The sequence below is a fragment of the Pan paniscus genome, chromosome 6, assembly GCF_029289425.2.
Source record: "Pan paniscus chromosome 6, NHGRI_mPanPan1-v2.0_pri, whole genome shotgun sequence".
Lineage (NCBI taxonomy): Eukaryota > Metazoa > Chordata > Mammalia > Primates > Hominidae > Pan > Pan paniscus.
Genome location: NC_073255.2, coordinates 5,857,262 through 5,875,891, shown reverse-complemented (window position 1 = coordinate 5,875,891; position 18,630 = coordinate 5,857,262). Strand labels below are relative to the sequence as shown.

The window sequence follows — 18,630 nt, the reverse complement described above, 5'->3', positions numbered from 1 at the left end:
AAAGTTCTGGGATTACAGACGTGAGCCACCGCGCCAGCCCTGGCTAATTAAAAAAAAAATTTTGTAGTGATGGGGTCTTGCTATGTTGGCCAGGCTGGTCTCAAACTCCTGGGCTCAAATGATCCTCCTGAAATGCTGGGATGACAGGTGTGCGCCTCGGCGCCGGGCCTAGCGTGTGCTTCTAACAGACGTTCTTTGCCTGTTGAGTGCACGTGGAGCCCCTCGCCCTCCTGGGGGAACCACGGCCTGTTTGCCGCGTCCCTTGGGTGGGATGTGCCAGTCATTTCCAGACTGTTCTTGCCGTTCCCACTGGGCTGGCAAGCAGCCTCACTGGTGCGTCACTTCGCACATATGGAAGTATGTTGGTGGCCTAAATTCCTAGAAGTGAAAGAGCAAGTTCAAAAGTTACGTGGCTTGGTAATTTTGGAGAGATTTTTGCCAAACTCCCCACTGTAACTGCTCACATGCCCCCAGCACGCCGTGGGGGTGTTTGCCACCTCCTCCCCAGCACACTGGCGGCCCACGGCTTCTCCTTTGCTGCCCTGATGAGTGAGAAGTTGTTCTCAGGATCTCTTTTTTTTTTTTTTTTTTTTTTTTGAGACAGAGTCTTGCTCTGCCGCCCAGGCCGGGTGCAGTGGTGTGATCTCGGCTCACTGCAACCTCTGCCTCCCAGGTTCATGCCATTCTCCTGCCTCAGCCTCCCGAGTAGCTGGGACTACAGGCGCCCGCCACCACGCCCGGCTATTTTTTTTGTATTTTTACTAGAGACGGGGTTTCACCATGTTGCTCAGGCTGCTCTCAAACTCCTGACCTTGTGATCCGCCCGCCTTGGCCTCCCAAAGTGCTGGGATTACAGGTGTGAGCCACCACACCCAGCCCTGTGTTTTCTTGCCTGTAAACTCTCTTCACACCTTTGCCTGCCTTTCTGCTGCAATGTTAGCTGTTTTCATCTTCTAGGGGTTGCTGGTATGTTAGAGAAATTAATCTGAGATACCAAAAACATTTTTTTCTAGGTTGTCTTTCAAATTTGCTCATGGTGGTTTTTGCCGTGGAAATTTTTACTTCGACATAGTCAAAGTGGTCAGCCTTTTATTTTGTGGTTTTAGGGTCTATAGCATACATAAATAGGCCTTCTCTGCCTGAGGGTTTTTTTTTTTTTTTTTTTTTTGAGACAGAGTCTTGCTCTGTCACCCAGGCTGGAGGGCAGTGGCTCAATCACAGCTCAGTGCAGCCTCAAGCTCCTGGGCTCAAACGATCCTCTCACCTCAGCCTCCTGAGTAGATGGAACTACAGACGTGCACCACCACGCCTGGCTAATTTTTGTATTTTTTGTAGAGACGGGGGTCTCACTATGTTGCCCAGGCTGGTCTTGAACTCCTGGCCTCAAGTGATCCTCCCGCCTCAGTCTCCCAAGCGCTGGGATTACAGGCTTGAGCCACCGCACCCAACCCTGAAGGTTATTTTTTAATAACAGCTTTGTTGAGGTATAATCCACATACAATTCACTCCCGTCAAGCGTACAGTTCAGTGGTTTTAGTGAAGCCACAGGGCTGCACGAACATCACCACTGTTTAACTTCAGGACATTTTAACGTCCCAACACAGCCCGTGCTCACCACCCCTCCCATCACCACCGCCCCAGCCGTTACTGAAGGTAGACAGACCTGCTTCGTGTCTCTGTGGATTTGCTTGTTCTGAACATTTCAAACAGATGGAATCACGTAATACGTGGTCTTGTTTTTTTTTTTTTTTTTTTTTGAGACAGGGTGTCTCTATGTTGCTCAAGCTGGTCCCGAACTCCCAGGCTCAAGCGATCCTCCCACCTCAGCCTCCCAAAGTGCTGGGATCACAGGTGTGAGCCACCACGTGCGGCCGATTCGTGGTGTTTTGTGTCTGGTTTCCTCCATGGGCACCGTGTGTCCAAGGATCGCCTGGGTTGTAGCGTGTGTCAGAATTGTGTTGCTCTTTTTTTTTTTTTTTTTTGAGATGGAGTCTCGCTCTGTCAGCCACGCTGGAGTGCTGTGGCACGATCTCTGCTCACTGCAACCTCTGCCTCCCGGGTTCAAGCGATTCTCCTGCCTCAGCCTCTCGAGTAGCTGGGATTACGGGCGTGCACCACCACGCCCGGCTAATTTTTGTATTTTCAGTAGAGACGGGGTCTCACCGTGTTGCCCAGGCTGGTCTTGAACTCCTGACCTCGTGATCTGCCCACCTCTGCCTCCTAAAGTGCTGGGATGACAGGCGTGAGCCCCCGCGCCTGGCCGGCATTCCTCTTTATGGCCGAGGAACCCTCCATGGTGTGGCTCGATCACATTTAGTTTATCTGTGGTTCCGTTCACGGACCTGGGGCTTGTTCCCATTCTCAGCTGTCACGAAGAATGTGCTGTGAACACTCATGTGCATGTCTCTGCGTCTTCGCGTCTCTTACGGTGCAGAGGAATCGCTGGACTCTATGGTAACTCTGTGTTTACCGTTTTGAGGAACTGCCAGACTGTTAGTCACCACAGCCGGAGGTTCCCACCAGCAGCGTGTGGGGGCTCTGATCGCTCCACATTCTCTCCATCTCACTCCCCTGTGCCACTTTGACCTTGCCATCCTAGTGGGGAGAGGTGGTAGCTCATTGAGGTTTTCATCTGCGTTCCCCTGATGGCTAACAGTGTTGAGTGCCTTTGCGTGGCCGAGTGGCCATTTGTGCATCTTCTTTGGAGAAATGTCCGATCAAATCCTTCCCCATTTTTAGGCCGAGATGGGATGATGGCTTGAGCCCAGGAGTTTGAGACCAGCCCGGGCAAGAGTGGAACCCCATCTCCATTAAAACAAATTAAAAGTATACATATGTATGTAAAAGTAATTTAAAAACCCTTACCCATTCCCTTACCCATTTTTATTTATTTTTTATTTTTACCTTCCTTTTTTTGCAGAGATAGGGTCTTGCTCTTTTTCCCAAGCTGGAGTGCAGTGGTGTAACCGTAGCTCATAGCCTTGACCTCTTGGGCTCAAGGGATCCTCCCGCCTCGGCCTCCCAAAGTGCTGGGATTACAGGTGTGAGCTGCTGTGTCCAGTGGAGACATGGTCTTGTTCTGCCGCCCAGGCTGGAGTTCAGTGGTGCGACCATAGCCCACTGCAACCTCAAACTCCCAGGTTGAGGCCATCTTCCCACCTCGGCCTCCCTAGTAGCTGGGACTACAGGTGTGCGCCATCACACTTGGCTAATTTTTTTTTTTTTTTTGAGAGACAGGGTCTCACTATGTTGCCCAGGCTGGTCTTGAACTCCTGGGCTCAAGGGGTCCTCCCACCTCAGCTTCCCAAAGTGCTGGGACTACAGATGTGAGCCCCTGTCCCCGGCCGGCCCTTGTTAATTTTTTCAACTTTAGAACCATTTCTAGGTAAAAAAATATAATAAATTCTGTTGCTGTTTTTTGGCAATTATTATAAAAAACATGTAGACTCCCATAAGGAGACATTTTTCTACCTCCCTGTGTCTCGGGTCGAGGCTCTCATCCTCGGGAGCACGCGCCAGTTTTCCCTTGGAGACCTGGGACATTTCTCATCCAGCGACTCAGGTGATTTGTCCTGTTGCTGTTGGTGACAGGATCTCTCCTTGTATTTGAGTTTTCTATGGAAAAGCCATTGGTTTTCGAATTTTAAATGGGTGCCAGCCTCTTGTTGCTTGTGATTTCTCCAGCTGCTCTTCTGGGCCCTCCCTGTTTACCGCCGTGTGATGCTCGGAACAGGGTGATGTCAGGGGACTTCAGTCTGGCTGGGCCTGGCCGCGGCCTCAGGCGAGTGGCGTTCAGGAGCTTGAAGGTGCAAACAGCAGCTGCCTTGGGGGCTTACAGCATAGCAAGCAGAACCTCTCCCATGCCCTCGGGGCTGGCGTGGGGTGTGGTGGCCCCTCCTGCTGCTCAAGGCTCACCACACCTGGCTGGTGGCAGGGTCATTGCCAGCGTCCACCCTCAGGGCCTTTGCACCTGCCAGGAGCACAGTCTGTGTGACGGCCTCCTGGAGCTTCAGCCTCCTGGAACGCCAGCCTCCTGGAGCACCTTCCCTCCTTCACGGCGCCGTTTCCTTCTCCCTCAGCCTGTTCGTAAACATGTCCTGGGTCCCTGCAGTGTGTCCCTGCAGAGTCCCCTCAAAGACTCTGTCCTAGCCACATCTGGGTCTCTCGCTCACCAGCCCATCTCCAAGGCCCCGTGTCTGGCGCCTGTTGGCTCTTTGCTAAATGTGAGCGGGGGAGCTGGGTGAACGAGGAAGCCCTCGCTCTCTGGGGGTCACAAGATGCAGCCAGCTCTCTCCCATGTGACACCCGGTGTGGGTGGACTTGGGGGTTGAAACAGTGGGGCAAACCTCAGACCCCTCCTCAAAAGGGGCCTGGCCCCTGGGCCCCCTTTGCCGGGACCCCGTTGTTAGGGACGCTGGCTCCTTCCCTGTCCCAGAGGAGGGTCGATCACTCAGAAATGGTGTCCCTGGGGCAGGAGGAGGTGGCGTTCCCGTCCTGGTGCTGGTGGAGCCCTCAGAGCCTTGGGTCTGCAGGTCACTGTGGTGACGGCCCCAAGGGCAGCTGGCACCTCCTAGGCTGCCCCTGGGACCCCAGGCCTCTGACCCGGCCCCTCCTCTCTTGCAGTTCATGGCCTCCCACGGGAACGACGCCGCGAGAGCCAGGTTTGAGTCCAAAGTACCCTCCTTCTACTACCGGCCCACACCCTCCGACTGCCAGTGAGTACAAAGGGGCCTTGTCAGGGCCGTGGTCAACAGCGCTGGGTGGCTCCCAGATGGCCCCGGGAGGACCCAGCAGGGTGGGGAGTTGGGTGCCGCCCACAGGGTCGGGGAGAAGCCAGCCGCAGCTGCGTCCCCCACACCCCGAGGTGCCGCCTGTGTCTGCTGGCCACCACCGGGCTTCGGTCCTGGGGCGGGGGGCGCCGGGGTGGGGCTGGGAGGGTCATTCTGCATCAGTAGCCGCAGCCCACCCGGGTTCGCTGGGGCCTTGGGGGTCTCGGGTGGATCTGAGGGGCCCTCCCAAGTGCTTCTGGCGGTCTGGGAGGGGAACGGGAGGGGCGGCTGTTGTTCGGGGCCTGCCCTGGCTCCTCAGGGCGGGAGCGGACGTGGGTACCGGTGGCCGGTTGGGGAAGCCTGAGACCCAGTCCTCTGAGCATCCTGGGATCGGGAGGTTGTGGAGAGAGAGGGAATGAGGCCTGCTCGGTATCCCATCAGCCGCCTTCACCAACACCCGCCCCTCCAAGCCTCAGTCTCCCCATCTGCCCGGACAGTGGGAATGAGAGGTGACAACCACACAGGGCCCAGCCTGACTGTTCGCACTGACCCCCTGGCACCGGTCACAGGGGAAAGACGTGCAGCCCACTGGGTGCCCTCCCGGCCCCCCATGCTTCCTGCCCTGGTTCAATCCTAGCCTCACTGGGCACCGCCCAGCCTCTTGTTTGCTCAGCACCTCCCTCCGTTGACTCACTCCGTGAACCCACTCAGCAGAGGGCCCACCCCGCAGAGATACCCCGAGCACGAGCTGGGTGCAGGGTTTGGGTGTGAGCCAACAGTGCTGCAGGAAAGCGGCGGGCGCCTGGCCTCCCAGCCCATGAGGGGCCCACGTGCTGTTGCTGGCTCTGCCCTGACTCGGGGGCTGAGACAGCCTGGGCTCTGCCTGCCCAGGAGCTGCTGGTGGGGACTGCAGTGACCAGGGGGTCTTCCCCAGCATCCGGGGCCCTGTTTGGGGTCTGTGCCCCCTGCAGTGAGCTCCATGAAGGGGCAGTGGGATCAGGGGTCCTCACTGGATCCGAAGGCCCCTGGAAGGCGGGTGGGGGTTGGGGGATAGGGTGGAGGGGAGGCCGGAGGGAAGAGGGAGGAGGGAGAGGGGAGGAAGGACGGACTTCCCGGCTGCAACCCTACACACCATCCTGGGCCTTTTTTTTTTTTTTTTTTTTTTAAATATAGAGACGGGGTCTCCCTACATTGCCCAGGCTGGTTGCAAATTCCTGGGCTCAAGCGATCCTCCTGCCTCAGCCTCCTAAAGTGCTGGGATTGCAGCGTGAACCGGCCCTCCCGGGGTCTTCGGGGAGCAGGGGCTGGAGGTGTGTTCAGGCCACGAGCGACTCAGTTTCTTTGGCTGCATGTTGATTTGTTATTGGGGTCACGAGGCCCCCGTCCAGGTGCTTGGCAGGCGTTTTCTTGATGAGCCTCCTGTGAGCCTGGAGACAGGTCCAGCTGCAATCCCCACATCGCCACTGAGAAGACCGAGGCTGGCGACTCAGCCCCGTGCACGCACCTCTCCCTTCCCACCCGGGCAGGCCTGGTGCCCTGGCCCCCCATACTCTCATTCTGAGGCCCCAGGTGCCAGCTGCTGTCTCCCCCTGAGCCCCCACAGGGGAACCCTGCCCTGGCCCTGCCCCAGGCTCTCGGTATGAATCACGGAGCCCCAGCACAGCTATTTTTGAGACATTATTTTATCACCCCACCCCCAGCTGCTCTGTGGCCTGGGTCACTGCCTCCAAGTTCCTCCCACTCCCTGGCTGTTCTGAGTCGGGACCGGGGGCTGACGTGGGTGCAGGGGGCTGGGGGTGCTCATGGACTCAGGGGCTGCTGCTGTTGGGTCCTGGGTGAGGAGACTCCCAGGGCTGACACCCACTATCTGGGGCGGGGTGTGAATCCCTGTATGAGCCGTGGATGCTGGGGCTTGGCGGGGGTGCAGCGTGGACCTGCAGTGTAACCTGGAGGGCGGGGGTGCAGCGTGGACCTGCAGTGTAACCTGGAGGGCGGGGGTGCAGCGTGGACCTGCAGTGTAACCTGGAGGGCGGGGGGTGCAGCGTGGACCTGCAGTGTAACCTGGAGGGCGGGGGTGCAGCGTGGACCTGCAGTGTAACCTGGAGGGCGGGGGGTGCAGCGTGGACCTGCAGTGTAACCTGGAGGGCGGGGGTGCAGCGTGGACCTGCAGTGTAACCTGGAGGGCGGGGGGTGCAGCGTGGACCTGCAGTGTAACCTGGAGGGCGGGGGTGCAGCGTGGACCTGCAGTGTAACCTGGAGGGCGGGGGGTGCAGCGTGGACCTGCAGTGTAACCTGGAGGGCGGGGGGTGCCTACATCCCGCCATTTTGTGGTCCGGCTCTGTGGCTCCTGGGGCCCAAACGTCCAGCCTGGCAAGGTGGGCAGGGGACTCGTCCACCTTCCTCCCACGTCTGCCCCCACCGAGATTCTCCCAGCCCCAGCAGCCCTGGTGCCCATGGCCTCCATGCAGCCCGGACAAGCCCGGGTCTGAGTTGAAGGTCTTCAGGGGAAAGCTCTGCTGCACAGATGTCCGGGTGGCGTCTTCGCAGGAGCTAAGAGTGGCGGGCAGGGCCCGGAGCAGGGTCCTGGAAGGCCCCCCACGCCATGCCCTGCAGCCTCCCGGCACACACTGGGGTCCCTCCAGGCAGGTCGAGCACCGTGCCCACCTCCAGCTAAGCAGAGGCCCAGGGCCCCAGTTTGCCCAGCTATAAGAGGGGAGGCTGCGCCCGCAGGGGAGGGCAGAGGGTCCCGTGTGCCCTCTTTATCTTTAGCACCAGCCTGTGACTCAGAGGCCGGGACCCGTCTCTTCCTGTGTCACCCTCAGAGCTCTCCAGTTTCTATCTTGATGTCGGGGAAAGAAAGTCGTGCGGCCGCTCTGCTTGGTTTTACTTCTGGGTGGAAACCGGCCCCTCCCTGCTTCCTGTGTGGTGAGGGGTGATCAGGGCGAGTGAGGGAAGCTGTGGGAGGAGCCCTTGGCTGCTGGCAGCACCGGCTGGAGGGCTCCTCTCTGCCCATCCCAGTGAAGCCCTGGAGCCCTCAGCCCCAGCAAGCCCCCCGTGGAGCAGGTGTCCGGGCTGGACAGGGCTCTGCATGCATGTCTGGGGCTCCTGGAACACAGCACCACATGCCCCGCGGCCCAGAGCAACAGAAATCTACTTTCTCCCAGCTCTGGAGGCTGGAGGCTCAAGGCTGCTTCTCCCGAGGCCTCTCCGGGGTGCTTCCTCACATCGTGGGCCCTGCGTGCCTGTCTGTTTCCGAATTCCCCTTCCTAAGGACACCGGCCACGTTGGATTGGGGGCCACCCTGCTCCTGTGTGGCCTCATCTTAACTAATCTGCAACCACGATATTTCCAAATACAGGCACACTTAGGCCCGGGGGTCAGGGCTCCCAGTAGGATGGGGTCGCGGTTCAGGTGGTAGCAGCCTCGGAAACACCCAGGATAGACAATGGGGGCGGGGGGCGGGGGTTGCTGAGAGGCAGGTGCGTGGGCGGGGGTGTGGGCGGGGGCGTGAACACCACCCGGGCTATTTTCCTGTAATAAAAAGGGAAAAAAACCCACCTGGGTGAGCCACTGGTCCACCATGTAGAAGCAAAGCCGGGGGCCCTGGGGGGTCACTTTCGCAAGAGGCAAAGCCTCCAGGAAGGGTGTTGATGGTGTCCTGAACTCCATGCGGTGGAAACTGGCAGAACTCGGGCAGAAGGCACACTCAGGAGTGGACCCTCAGAGATGGACATGCCAGCTGTGTGAACAGCACCCGCTATGGGGGCCACAGTGGCCACTGGACCCATCCTGGGGAAAGCGGGGAGGGGTCTCCCATGGCATCCTGGGCTGGGGGAGCCCTGTGGGGAAGTGGCTTCTGGGGCTCAGAGCGTCTTCCCCTGTGAGTCCACACCTAGGGGAGGCAGTCGCCCTGAGCACCTGCCCGGCCCCCTGCCCCCAGCTCACATTTTGCTCTGCGTTGAGGGGACCCACCTGACCCTGAGGCCCTGGCCTTGAAGGGGTGGCCTGGGGGTCCTTGAAGCCTGGCTCCCCTGAGCCCTGGAACTTGGGGCACTTCCTGGGGCGTGGGCTGAGGTGTGGCTGGAGCTTTCATGGTGGCTTTCCGTCCCGGCTGCCAGGTGGCCCGAAGCCCACCTCCTCGTGACCACGTGGGGTGTCAGTGCGGCCCCTCCAGGGCTGTGGGAGTGGGGAGGGCTCCGGGCAGTACTGGTTTTCAGGCGATGAGGGGCTTCGGGAGGGCTCCGCTGGGCAGGATGGGGTCCAGCCCCCGACTTCCTGGTGCTCACTCCCAGGCTTCCTCCCGCTGCTGCTGCTGCTTCTGGAAGCTTCTGTGCCAGGCCCTGGGACGCCCTTGTGTGCGGGTGTGAGCCTTGGGGGCCCATTCTGCACCAGGGCAGGGCTGCCGACCCTGTGGGTGCCCCGCCCTGAGGGCCGTTGGCAGGCGTGGTTGTCAAAGCCGTCCCTGGCACCTGCCTCTCGTTCACAGGCCCCCGGCCTCCACACACGCGGCCTTCGGTCCTCCCGTGACTCTGAGAGGCCGCTGTGTGACCCTCGGGTCACGGGACGCTGGGTGCTAGGGGGCAACTCCTCCGTGGTCACACAGCCGGAGCGGCTCAGGCAGCTGCACGGTGTCCCCCGAAAAGACGTGTTAAAGTCCTAACCTGCCGCCCCTGTGAAGGTGAACTCATCTGGAAATAGGGGCCGGACGCGAGGCTCACACCTGTAATCCCAGCCCTGTAGGAGGCCCAGCTGGGAGGATTGGCCTCAGGAGTTCCAGACCAGCCTGGGCAACAGAGTGAGCTCCCACCTCTACAAAAAATTAAAAAATTACCCAAGCCGTGGTGGTGCACACCTCTAGCCCAGCTACTCGGGAAGCCGAGGCAGGAGGATCCTTGAGTGCAGGTGTTGGAGGCTGCGTTGAGCTGTGATCGCACCACTGTGCCCCAGCCTGGGAGACACAGTGAGACCCTGTCTCTAAAAGAAAGAAAAGTAGGATCTTTGCAGATGTCTTCAGGTTAAGATAAGGTCGTGAGGTTGTCCTGGAGTAGGGTGGGCCCAAACCCCACAGGGAAGCCCAGGTGAGGACGGCGGCCGAGGTGGGGGCACTGGCGGCTTCCAGGGGTGGGAGGGACCCTGGAGCAGATTCTCCCCAGAACACCTGGAGGGACCAGCTCGGCCGACGCCTTGATCTCAGACGTTTGGCCTCCATGACCGAGATGATACATTTGTGTTGCTTTCGGGGACCGAGTTTTGGGGTGATCGTTGTAGCAGGTGGGGGACACGCACACACCTGGAGCCAGGGGCCAGAGACCCAGCTGGGACCCATCACCCATCAGATCCTGTGGGCGAGGATTCCCGCCCAGTCTCCGAGGCTGTTCACGTGGGCCCAGCGGGAAGCCACAGGGTTCCTATTTGTTCTTTGCCGCGTAATTCCCTGGGAGTGGAAAAGGCTGGGGCGGCTGCCTGTGCCCCTGGGCCGTGCCGGGCCTGTGTGTGGGTCGTGGTTTCTGCAATGGTATCGGCTTCACTCGAGTGAGTCACGGTGGATGGGGAGGCCGTGGTGGGTGGCTCTGGGCAGGGATGTCTGGGCTCAGTGGGTGCCATGGGGGGCTGTCGTCCCGGGCTTTGCTCTCGGGGGCTTCTCCCCATCCCGGGTCTTCCTGGATTCTTGGGTATTTGTCGGTAGTTTCTCCTGATGCCCCGGACGCCTCCTGACCTCGACGGGTGCCCCAATAGCTCCGTCCGGTGTCTCAGAACCACGTGGAGGGCGGCACGGCGGGTGGAGGGCGGCACAGGGGGTGCAAGGCGGCGGCACGGCGGGTGGAGGGCGGCACAGTGGGTGGAGGGCGGCGCCGCGGCCACTTCCCAGATCTGGTCCAACGAGGTGGGGAGGGTCGGGGAGGGCCCAGGGGCGTGTGACTCGGGGTGGGGGGGCCTGGCTCGACCCCTGTACCCCAGCCCTGTGGGGCGTCAGCTGAGGCCAAGGTGGGAAGGAGAGGGGAGGCACCAGCCCGTCCACCGGGAACGCTTGTGCAGAACGTGAGGCCTGATGCTCCGGGGGCCGAACGCACAAGAAACCAATAAACTAATATCAGAGTGAGAAGCGTCCCGTGCAGGAGGCTGACCCTGCAGTTCTTCCGGGATCTTGTGCCCAGAGGGGCGGCTCGAGTCTGCCGGGGGTCCCTATGAGCCTCTTGAGATGTCCAGGGTCCGGGCCAGAGAGCGGCGTGTGCTGGGTTGGAGGCCACCTCCGCCCAGTGGCTCAGTCTCTCCTCTCCCTACAGGCTCCTTCGAGAGCAGTGGATCCGGGCCAAGTACGAGCGACAGGAGTTCATCTACCCGGAGAAGCAGGAGCCCTACTCGGCAGGTGAGGCCACCCGGGTGGGATGGGGCTTCCTGGCTCCCTCTCCCCATCTCCCTCTCCCCATCTCCTTCTCTCCCTTTCCCCATCTCCTTCTCTCCCTTCCCCCCATCTCCCTCCCTCCCTCCCCCATCTCCCTCCCTCTCCACCCCCCGTCTCCCTCCCTCTCCCCCCCGTCTCCCTCCCTCTCCCCGTCTTTCCTCCCCGGCTCTCCCACCCACCCCCACCTGTCTCTGTCTTTCTCCCCTGTCTTTATTTCTCTCCTTCTGTCTCTCTTTATCTCTCTGTGTCTCTGTTTCACTTACTCTCTCTTCATGTCTGTCTCTCATCCTCTGTCTCTCTTCCTCTCTCTTTATGTCTATCTCATCCTCTCTCTATCTCTGTCTCTCTCTCTCTCTCTCTCCTTCCCTCCCTCCCTCTCGTGTGGACAGAGTCATTATTAACCTGGGTAACATGCTCATGAGTTTGAACCCGCGTCCCCGGACCCCCCCAGACCTGTTTTGCCCTCTGACTCTGAGTGAGGTGACTGGGGGCTTGGAGTCGCCACAGCTGTCTACAGTCCAGCCCTGAAGGAGTGGGGTGCATGGGGACCCCGTGGGGCCGTGGCTGGCCCCTCCTCTGCTGGTGGTGGCCACGCGCTTCCATTTGGGGGTGGCCTGCAGGGACCCCTGTCTCGAGCAGTGTGGGCAGGACCCGAAGGCCCGGGTGAGGGGCGTGAGGGCGTCCTCTGTGTGGCAACACCGTGCTGCAGGTGGGGAGGGTGCGGCCCCGGCCTGCGGCCTCCACCTCCCCTGGGCCTGCCTGGGTGCCGTTGGGGGCTCTCGGGTGGCAGACACATCCAGGCAGCGTCTTGGAGCTTCGTGGGCTGGCGGGACTGTGGAGGTGGGCGCTGGGAGGCAGTGCCGTGGGGGCCTGGGAGGCCAGCCCACCCCAGCCTCGGTCTCCCCACCCCAGCCTCGGTCTCCCCACCCCAGCCTCGGTCTCCCCACCCCAGCCTCGGTCTCCCCACCCCAGCCTCGGTCTCCCCACCCCAGCCTCGGTCTCCCCACCCCAGCCTCGGTCTCCCCACCCCAGCCTCGGTCTCCCCACCCCAGCCTCGGTCTCCCCACCCCAGCCTCGGTCTCCCCAGTGCTGCTCAGCTGGCCAAGCCTCCGGCTGTGCCACCCAGCAGCCCCCAACTCCTGCTTCTCCTGGCATCTCATTTAAATCCTGGGGCTTTGAGTTGGAGCCCCCAGCCAGGTGGGCTGGCTTCCTCCTCCTGTCTGCTCTGTAGGAGGTGGGCTCGGGGACTGGGGGCCTTGAGTGGTTTTTTCCCCAGGGCAGCTGGGCGTCTGCACACTGGAGCTTCCTGAGTGCCCCTTCCTCCACCGTGTCGACAGGGAAACTAAGGCAAGCCTAGCCCTAGGGCCTGGTTCTGAACGTCAGCACGGGCGGGGCGGGGTCCAGAGGCTGGATGGGGATGTTTGGTGCTGCTGGGCATGGCCACGTGAGGAAGGAAGCAGCCCCCAGGGCCCGGACCTGCAACCCCAGCACTGCCCCCACTGCCCTTGTGTAAGAGAGAGGCTGCCCTGGAATGGCGGAACACGAGGTCGGGAGCCGTGTCTCAGGCCTGTAATCCTAGCACTTTGGGAGGCCAAGGCAGGAGGATCGCTGGTAGTCAAACAAGCCTGGGCAACATCTAAGATGCCCTCCCTTTAAAAAAAAGAAAAAATTAGCTGGATATGGTGGCACCACCTGTAGTCCCAGCTGCTCGGGAGGCTGAGGCAGGAGCAGCCCTTACGTGCAGGAGTTTGAGGCTACGGTGAGCTGTGTATGCACCACTGCACTCCAGGCCGGGTGACAGAGCAAGACTGTCTTAGAAACAAAAAAGGGTCGGGCACGGTGGCTCACGCCTGTGGTTCCAGCAGTTTGGGAGGCAGGTGGATCCGTTGCAGTCAGCAGTTTGAGACCAGCCTGGCCAATATGGTGAAACCCCGTCTCTACTAAAAATACAAAAATTAGCTGTGCACGGTTGGCGCACACCTGTAATCCCAGCACTTTGTGGAGGTCAAGGCAGGCAGATCTCCTGATCTCAGGAGTTCAAGACCAGCCTGAGCAACGTGGCGAAACCCCATGTTGCTCATTTTTTGGACTCTACCAAAAAATGCAAAATTAGCTGGGCGTGGTTGGCGCACATCTGTGGTTCCAGCTACTTGGGAGACTGAGGCGGGAGGATCTCTTGAGCCTGGGAGGCGGAGGCTGCAGTGAGCCAAGGTTGCACCACTACACTCCAGCCTGGACGTCAGAGCGAGAGTGTGTCTGTAACAAGAAAAAAGATGAATCGTATTTGTGAATCTCACCCCAAGAATAAAAGAGCACCTTGGGAGGCCGAGGCGGGCAGATGGATCACTTTGAGACCAGGAGTTCGAGACCAATCTGGTCAACGTGGCAAAACTGTTTCTACTAAAAAATACAAAAATTAGCCAGATGTGGTGGCAGGTGCCTGTAATCCCAGCTCCTCGGCAGGCTGATGCAGGAGAATTGCTTGAACCTGGAAGGCGGAGGTTGCAATGAGCCGAGATTGTGCCTCTGCACTCCAGCCTGGGCGGCAGAGCAAAAGTCTGTCTCAAAATATGTGAAAGAGAGGCGGCCCTGAAATGGCTGAACACAGTCCTGGCGTTGTAGGTGGGTTCAGTGGAGAAGCCCCTGACCCCCAGTGCTCCAACCCCTCCCGTGCACCTCCCTGGTAGAGCTGGCACTGCGCCCCCCTCCCGTGCACCTCCCTGGGCTGTCAGGACCGTGGATTTTCTCCCGGGAGCGGCGTGGGGTGAGCAGGGGTGACCGGTGGGAGGCTGCCCCAGGCCTGAGCAAGGCACCTCCCCAGGTCAGGCTGGGGTCTCATGCAGCGGCCCTGTTGGCTCTGCCCTCCTCCAGGGCGGCTCCTGCCCCCCCAACCCCCACTTGGCACACAGCCGGCCTGTGCAGGTGCTGATTCAATTACTGTCCACCCAGCCAGCAATTTCTTCCTCTAAAGAATCCCTGTGTGTGTGAGGGAGAGAGCAAGAAACGGTCAGGGGATGAACACGCGGGCACCTGGGCCTGCTCAGCACCCCGCACACCCCTCGCTCCACTCCTGCCTTAAACCCCCAAAGAATCACCCCAGAGCCCCTCTGTTTCCCTCGGCAGAAACATCTTAGCAATTTGTAGCAAGGTGGCACATGGCCTCATTTCAGAGGCAGGCATGGGCTGGGCTGGCATGACCACAGGACTGAGTTTTGTGTCTGTTCTTGTATCAGAACCCTCTGGTTGTAAAGGATGGAAAATCCAACTTCACTGGGTGTCAGCAAAACTGGAAATGGATTGACAGGAATAACAGGGCACAGCTTGATCTAGGGGTTTAGCTGGTGTTGTTGGGACCTGGTTTCAGCACCTCCATCTCCTAGTTCTGCGTCTCTAGGTTGGCACCAATCCTCCTGGTGGCCACCTCCTTCGGCAAGTTTGGGTTTTACATCCCTGCTCTCCCGGGCTGCCAGGAAAGGTCAGGTGTGGCTCACAGAAGTGTTGGAAAAAGTCCCTGTCTCGTCACCTCTGACTGGTCGGGCCGGGATGTGACTTGGGAGACGTGGTGCCCTAGGTGGCGTGCCTGCCTCTGGCCCCTGGAGTGGCCCTTCTGGGGAAGATCAGGTCTGGGCTCCAGAAGTAGGGGTGCGTGCAGGTGGCAGACAGTGTCTCATGGGCAGTGGGCGTGGGTTCTGCAGGCAGGTGGCAGACGGCATCTCGTGGAAAGTGGGCGCGGGTTTTGGGTTCTGCAGGCGGGTGGCAGACAGCGTCTCGTCGGCAGTGGGCGCAGGTTCTGCAGGCGGGTGGCAGACAGTATCTCGTGGGAAGTGGGCGCAGGTTCTGGGTTCTGCAGGAGGGCGGCAGACAGCGTCTCGTGGGTAGTGGGCATGGGTTCTGCAGGCGGGTGGCAGACAGCGTCTCGTGGAAAGTGGGCGCGGGTTCTGGGTTCTGCAGGTGGGCGGCAGACAGTGTCTCGTGGGTAGTGGGCGCAGGTTCTGCAGGCGGGCGGCAGACAGCGTCTCGTCGGCAGTGGGCGTGGGTTCTGCAGGTGGGTGGCAGACGGCATCTCGTGGGTAGTGGGCACAGGTTCTGGGTTCTGCAGGCGGGCGGCAGACAGCGTCTCGTGGAAAGTGGGCGCGGGTTCTGGGTTCTGCAGGCGGGTGGCAGACAGCGTCTCGTTGGCAGTGGGCGCAGGTTCTGCAGGTGGGTGGCAGACAGCGTCTCGTTGGCAGTGGGCGCAGGTTCTGCAGGTGGGTGGCAGACAGCGTCTCGTCGGCAGTGGGCGCGGGTTCTGCAGGGGTATATGGGTGTCATTGGGCTCAGGGCCAGGAGGTGGTGACAGGCCTGGTGACCCAAGACGCCTCCTGCCCCAGGCCCGAGGCTGCCCAACTGGAATCCTGTTCCTGCCCCACTGGAATCCCATTCCTGCCCCACTGGAATCCCATTCCTGCCTTTGCTGTTGTCTGAGATATTCCCTTGAGAGCATTTGAGATGAGCTAAAGCCTCCTGTGTGACCCTCGGGCAGGGGTTGGAGGGAGGCAGAGGCCTCCCAGCAGGGTAGAGTCGGGGCAGAGGTTTTCGGGCAGAGGTTTTCAGGCACACGCTTGCTCGCAGGGTCGGAGCCCAACGCCTTGGCCTTGCCTGCCGGCCTCTGAAGCCCACGCTGAGTGAATGGCCGCTTCTCATACCAGGCCCGGCGGGGCGGCCACGTCCGCAGCACCAGGCTCATGATCTGCCTGTGGAGACCAGGCCCCATGGGCTGCCCCCTCTGTTCTCTCCCCTGGACGGGTGTGAGGATGGTGGGGAGGTGCACAGTGTGCATGAGGCACGGGTGAGGTGCACGGACGAGATGTATGGGTGTGTGCGGCACAGGTGAGATGCGCAGGCGAGGTGTGCAGGCGAGGTGTGCAGGTGTGAGTGCAGGGCTGGCCCTTTGTGAAGGTGCCGTGAGTGCCGTGGCCAGGTGTTACCTGGCAGCAGGGTGGCAGCCTCTTGCAGAGGGCATGGGGTCGTAGACTGCGGCTGCTCCAGAGTGTGTGGCTGCTGTCTCCCTAAGCACAGGAAGACTCAGGCGAGGCTGGAGAGCTCAGAGGAGGGCCATGGAGGTGGGACCGGGGCCAAGGGTGTAAAGCTGCAGGGAGGGCATGAGGCGCCCGAGCTGAGGGGAAGGCTCCTATCCCTCCAGAGCGGCTGCTGCCTGTGGCTCCCTCAGAGCCTGCTCAGGGTCCCGTGCATTGCTTTTGGAGGCTGCAGGCAGTCCTGGGAGCTGAGGCCTGAGGCTGGCAGCTGGGAGTGCTGGGGCCCCCCCTGTCCCACCGGGTCTCCTCTCCACTGCAGGGTCATTGGTGTTGAAGGTGGTGTCTGGATATGCCCTCCCTGAAAGAGAAACCTCTCTCACACTGGAAGGGGGTGCGTAGGAGACTTCCAGACCTTTCCTCGGCCTCCTTCCTCGGCCTCCTCCCTCCCAGGCAGGTGGGCGACCTTCAGTGCTGGCCTTGTCTCCAGAGGCCTCCTTACCTCTGAGCACCGGCTCCCCAGGCCTCTGGGGGCTCCTGTTGAGTGGATAAGACCCCAGGCCCTCACCTCTGCTCCCACTAAAGGTCCGGCAGCTGCAGCCACTGCTGGCATGGAGGCCTTTAACCCAGCATTCCTATTCCGTCCTGTTTTTTTTGTTTTTGTTTTTGTTTTGAGATGGAGCCTAGCTCTGTCGCCCAGGCTGGAGTGCAGTGGTGCAATCTCCACTTACTGCAACCTCCACCTCCTGGGTTCAAGTGATTCTCCTACCTCATCCTCTTGTGTAGCTGGATTACAGGTGCGCACCACCACGCCCAGCTAATTTTTCTATTTTTTTCTCTTCTTTTTTTAATAGAAATGGGGTTTCACCATGTTGGCCAGACTGGTCTCGAACTCCTGACCTCGTGATCCACCTGCCTCGGCCTCCCAAAGTGCTGGGATTGCAGGCGTGAGCCACCGCGCCTGGCCCCATCCTGTTTCTTTAAGGCTGTTGCTACCCGGAATGCTACCACTGCCTCCTCCTCACTTGCCTGTCCCACCCTTCCTCGCAGGGCCCGGAAAGTCATAGCAACAGAATCCCAGGTGTCTGCAGGCCCTGGGGGCGTGGGTCTGTCCCTGCCTCCACCAAGGCCTTTGACCAGCCACCCTTGGGCCACGGCACCTTCCAGGTCGCGCAGGAGGCACCAGGCACGCCAGCCAGAGGGCCTCGGGCCCCAGAGCCCCGGCTGCAGGGAGGCTGCTGGGATCCCAGGGACCCAGAGGTGCTGAGCCGTATGGCCCTGTGCTCAGGGCCCACTGACACCCACCTGCTCAGGGCAGGGCTCACCCCTCCTTGAAGCCTCCCCTCTACCCTGCCCCTGCAGCCTAGTCAGTAGGCACGAAGGCCTGGCCGCTTCAGACGGCCAAGGGCCTGGGGACCAGCAGGCGGTGACTGACTGTGCTCCAGGCTGCTGTCTCTGGGTGCTGTGCAGGGCGGGGTTCCAGGGCCCTGTGAGATGCCCTGCCTGTCTCCTTGTGTGTTCAGGGGCTCCAGGGCACCTCTCCCACAGACCTAGCGGCCCGCTGCTATTTGGAACCCTAGGTCCTGCCCTTTGCTGGATGGATGAGGGAGCAGGTGTCCATCTGGTGCTCAGGGTTAGACCTCAGGGACCCCCTGAGCCTCCCCATGGCCCCCACCCTGAGTCCATGTCTGGGTGGGTGCAGCAGCAGGAGAGGGCGTGTCCTCCTGTCTGGGGCGGCCCCGTGGGCAGAGCCTCCTCCACAGGGCTCCAGCGCCAGTTGGCAGTTCCCGGGCCTCCCAACCCCTCCCAGAGTGCACTGGGGATTCCCGGCGGCGTTCCTGCCCTGCTCCCTGGCTTTGCCACCAGAGCCCTTTATCACGGCAGTGGCGACACCTCACGACCACAGGGAAATATAGAAGTCCCTGCGGCAGGGCCCGGGAGGAAGGGGAAGCTCGGGGCTTGGGAAGGGCCTGCCACACCCCCAACCCCACGTTGGCCAGGTGAGGCCTGGGCCAGGTGGCTCCCGCTCTGCACAGAGGAGTGGCTGCAGGTCTGCCCCGGAATGAGCCGGAACCAAGAACTCCCAGAGGCTGTGCCACGCCCAGTGCCCACAGCCTGCACCTTGGCTGTGGGTGGAAATGGCCGGGTTGTTCTCACAGGGCGGGGGCCCCAGATGTCCTGTGTGTGGGCCACGCCACCCAGGACCATGGCTGAGGAAGGGGGAGCCCCACTCCATCCCTCTGTTAGGCCACCCAAAAGGAAGGATCACCACCGGGCTTTTCTGAAGGAGTTTTTTTGTTTGTTTTTTCCTGCTCTCTTGCCCAGGCTGCGGTGCAATGGTGCGGTCTCAGCTCACCGCAATGTCCACCTCCCGGGTTCCCGCCATTCTCCTGCCTCAGCCTCCTGAGTAGCTGGGACTACAGGCGCCCCCCACCATGCCTGGCTA

General features: G+C 60.8%; 1 protein-coding gene across 3 annotated transcripts in view; it reads left to right on the top strand.

The window, feature by feature from the left end:
- ADAP1 (ArfGAP with dual PH domains 1) overlaps positions 1–18,630 on the top strand; it is a 58,467-nt gene that overhangs the window by 23,751 nt on the left and 16,086 nt on the right. For all 3 annotated transcript variants that reach the window (XM_034963474.3, XM_034963473.4, XM_057302815.1), the window contains 2 exons: positions 4,624–4,715; positions 11,054–11,136. In XM_034963474.3, coding sequence (XP_034819365.1) covers positions 4,627–4,715; positions 11,054–11,136 — 172 coding nt within the window. In that variant the 5' untranslated portion in view covers positions 4,624–4,626. The remainder of the gene's footprint in view (positions 1–4,623; positions 4,716–11,053; positions 11,137–18,630) is intronic.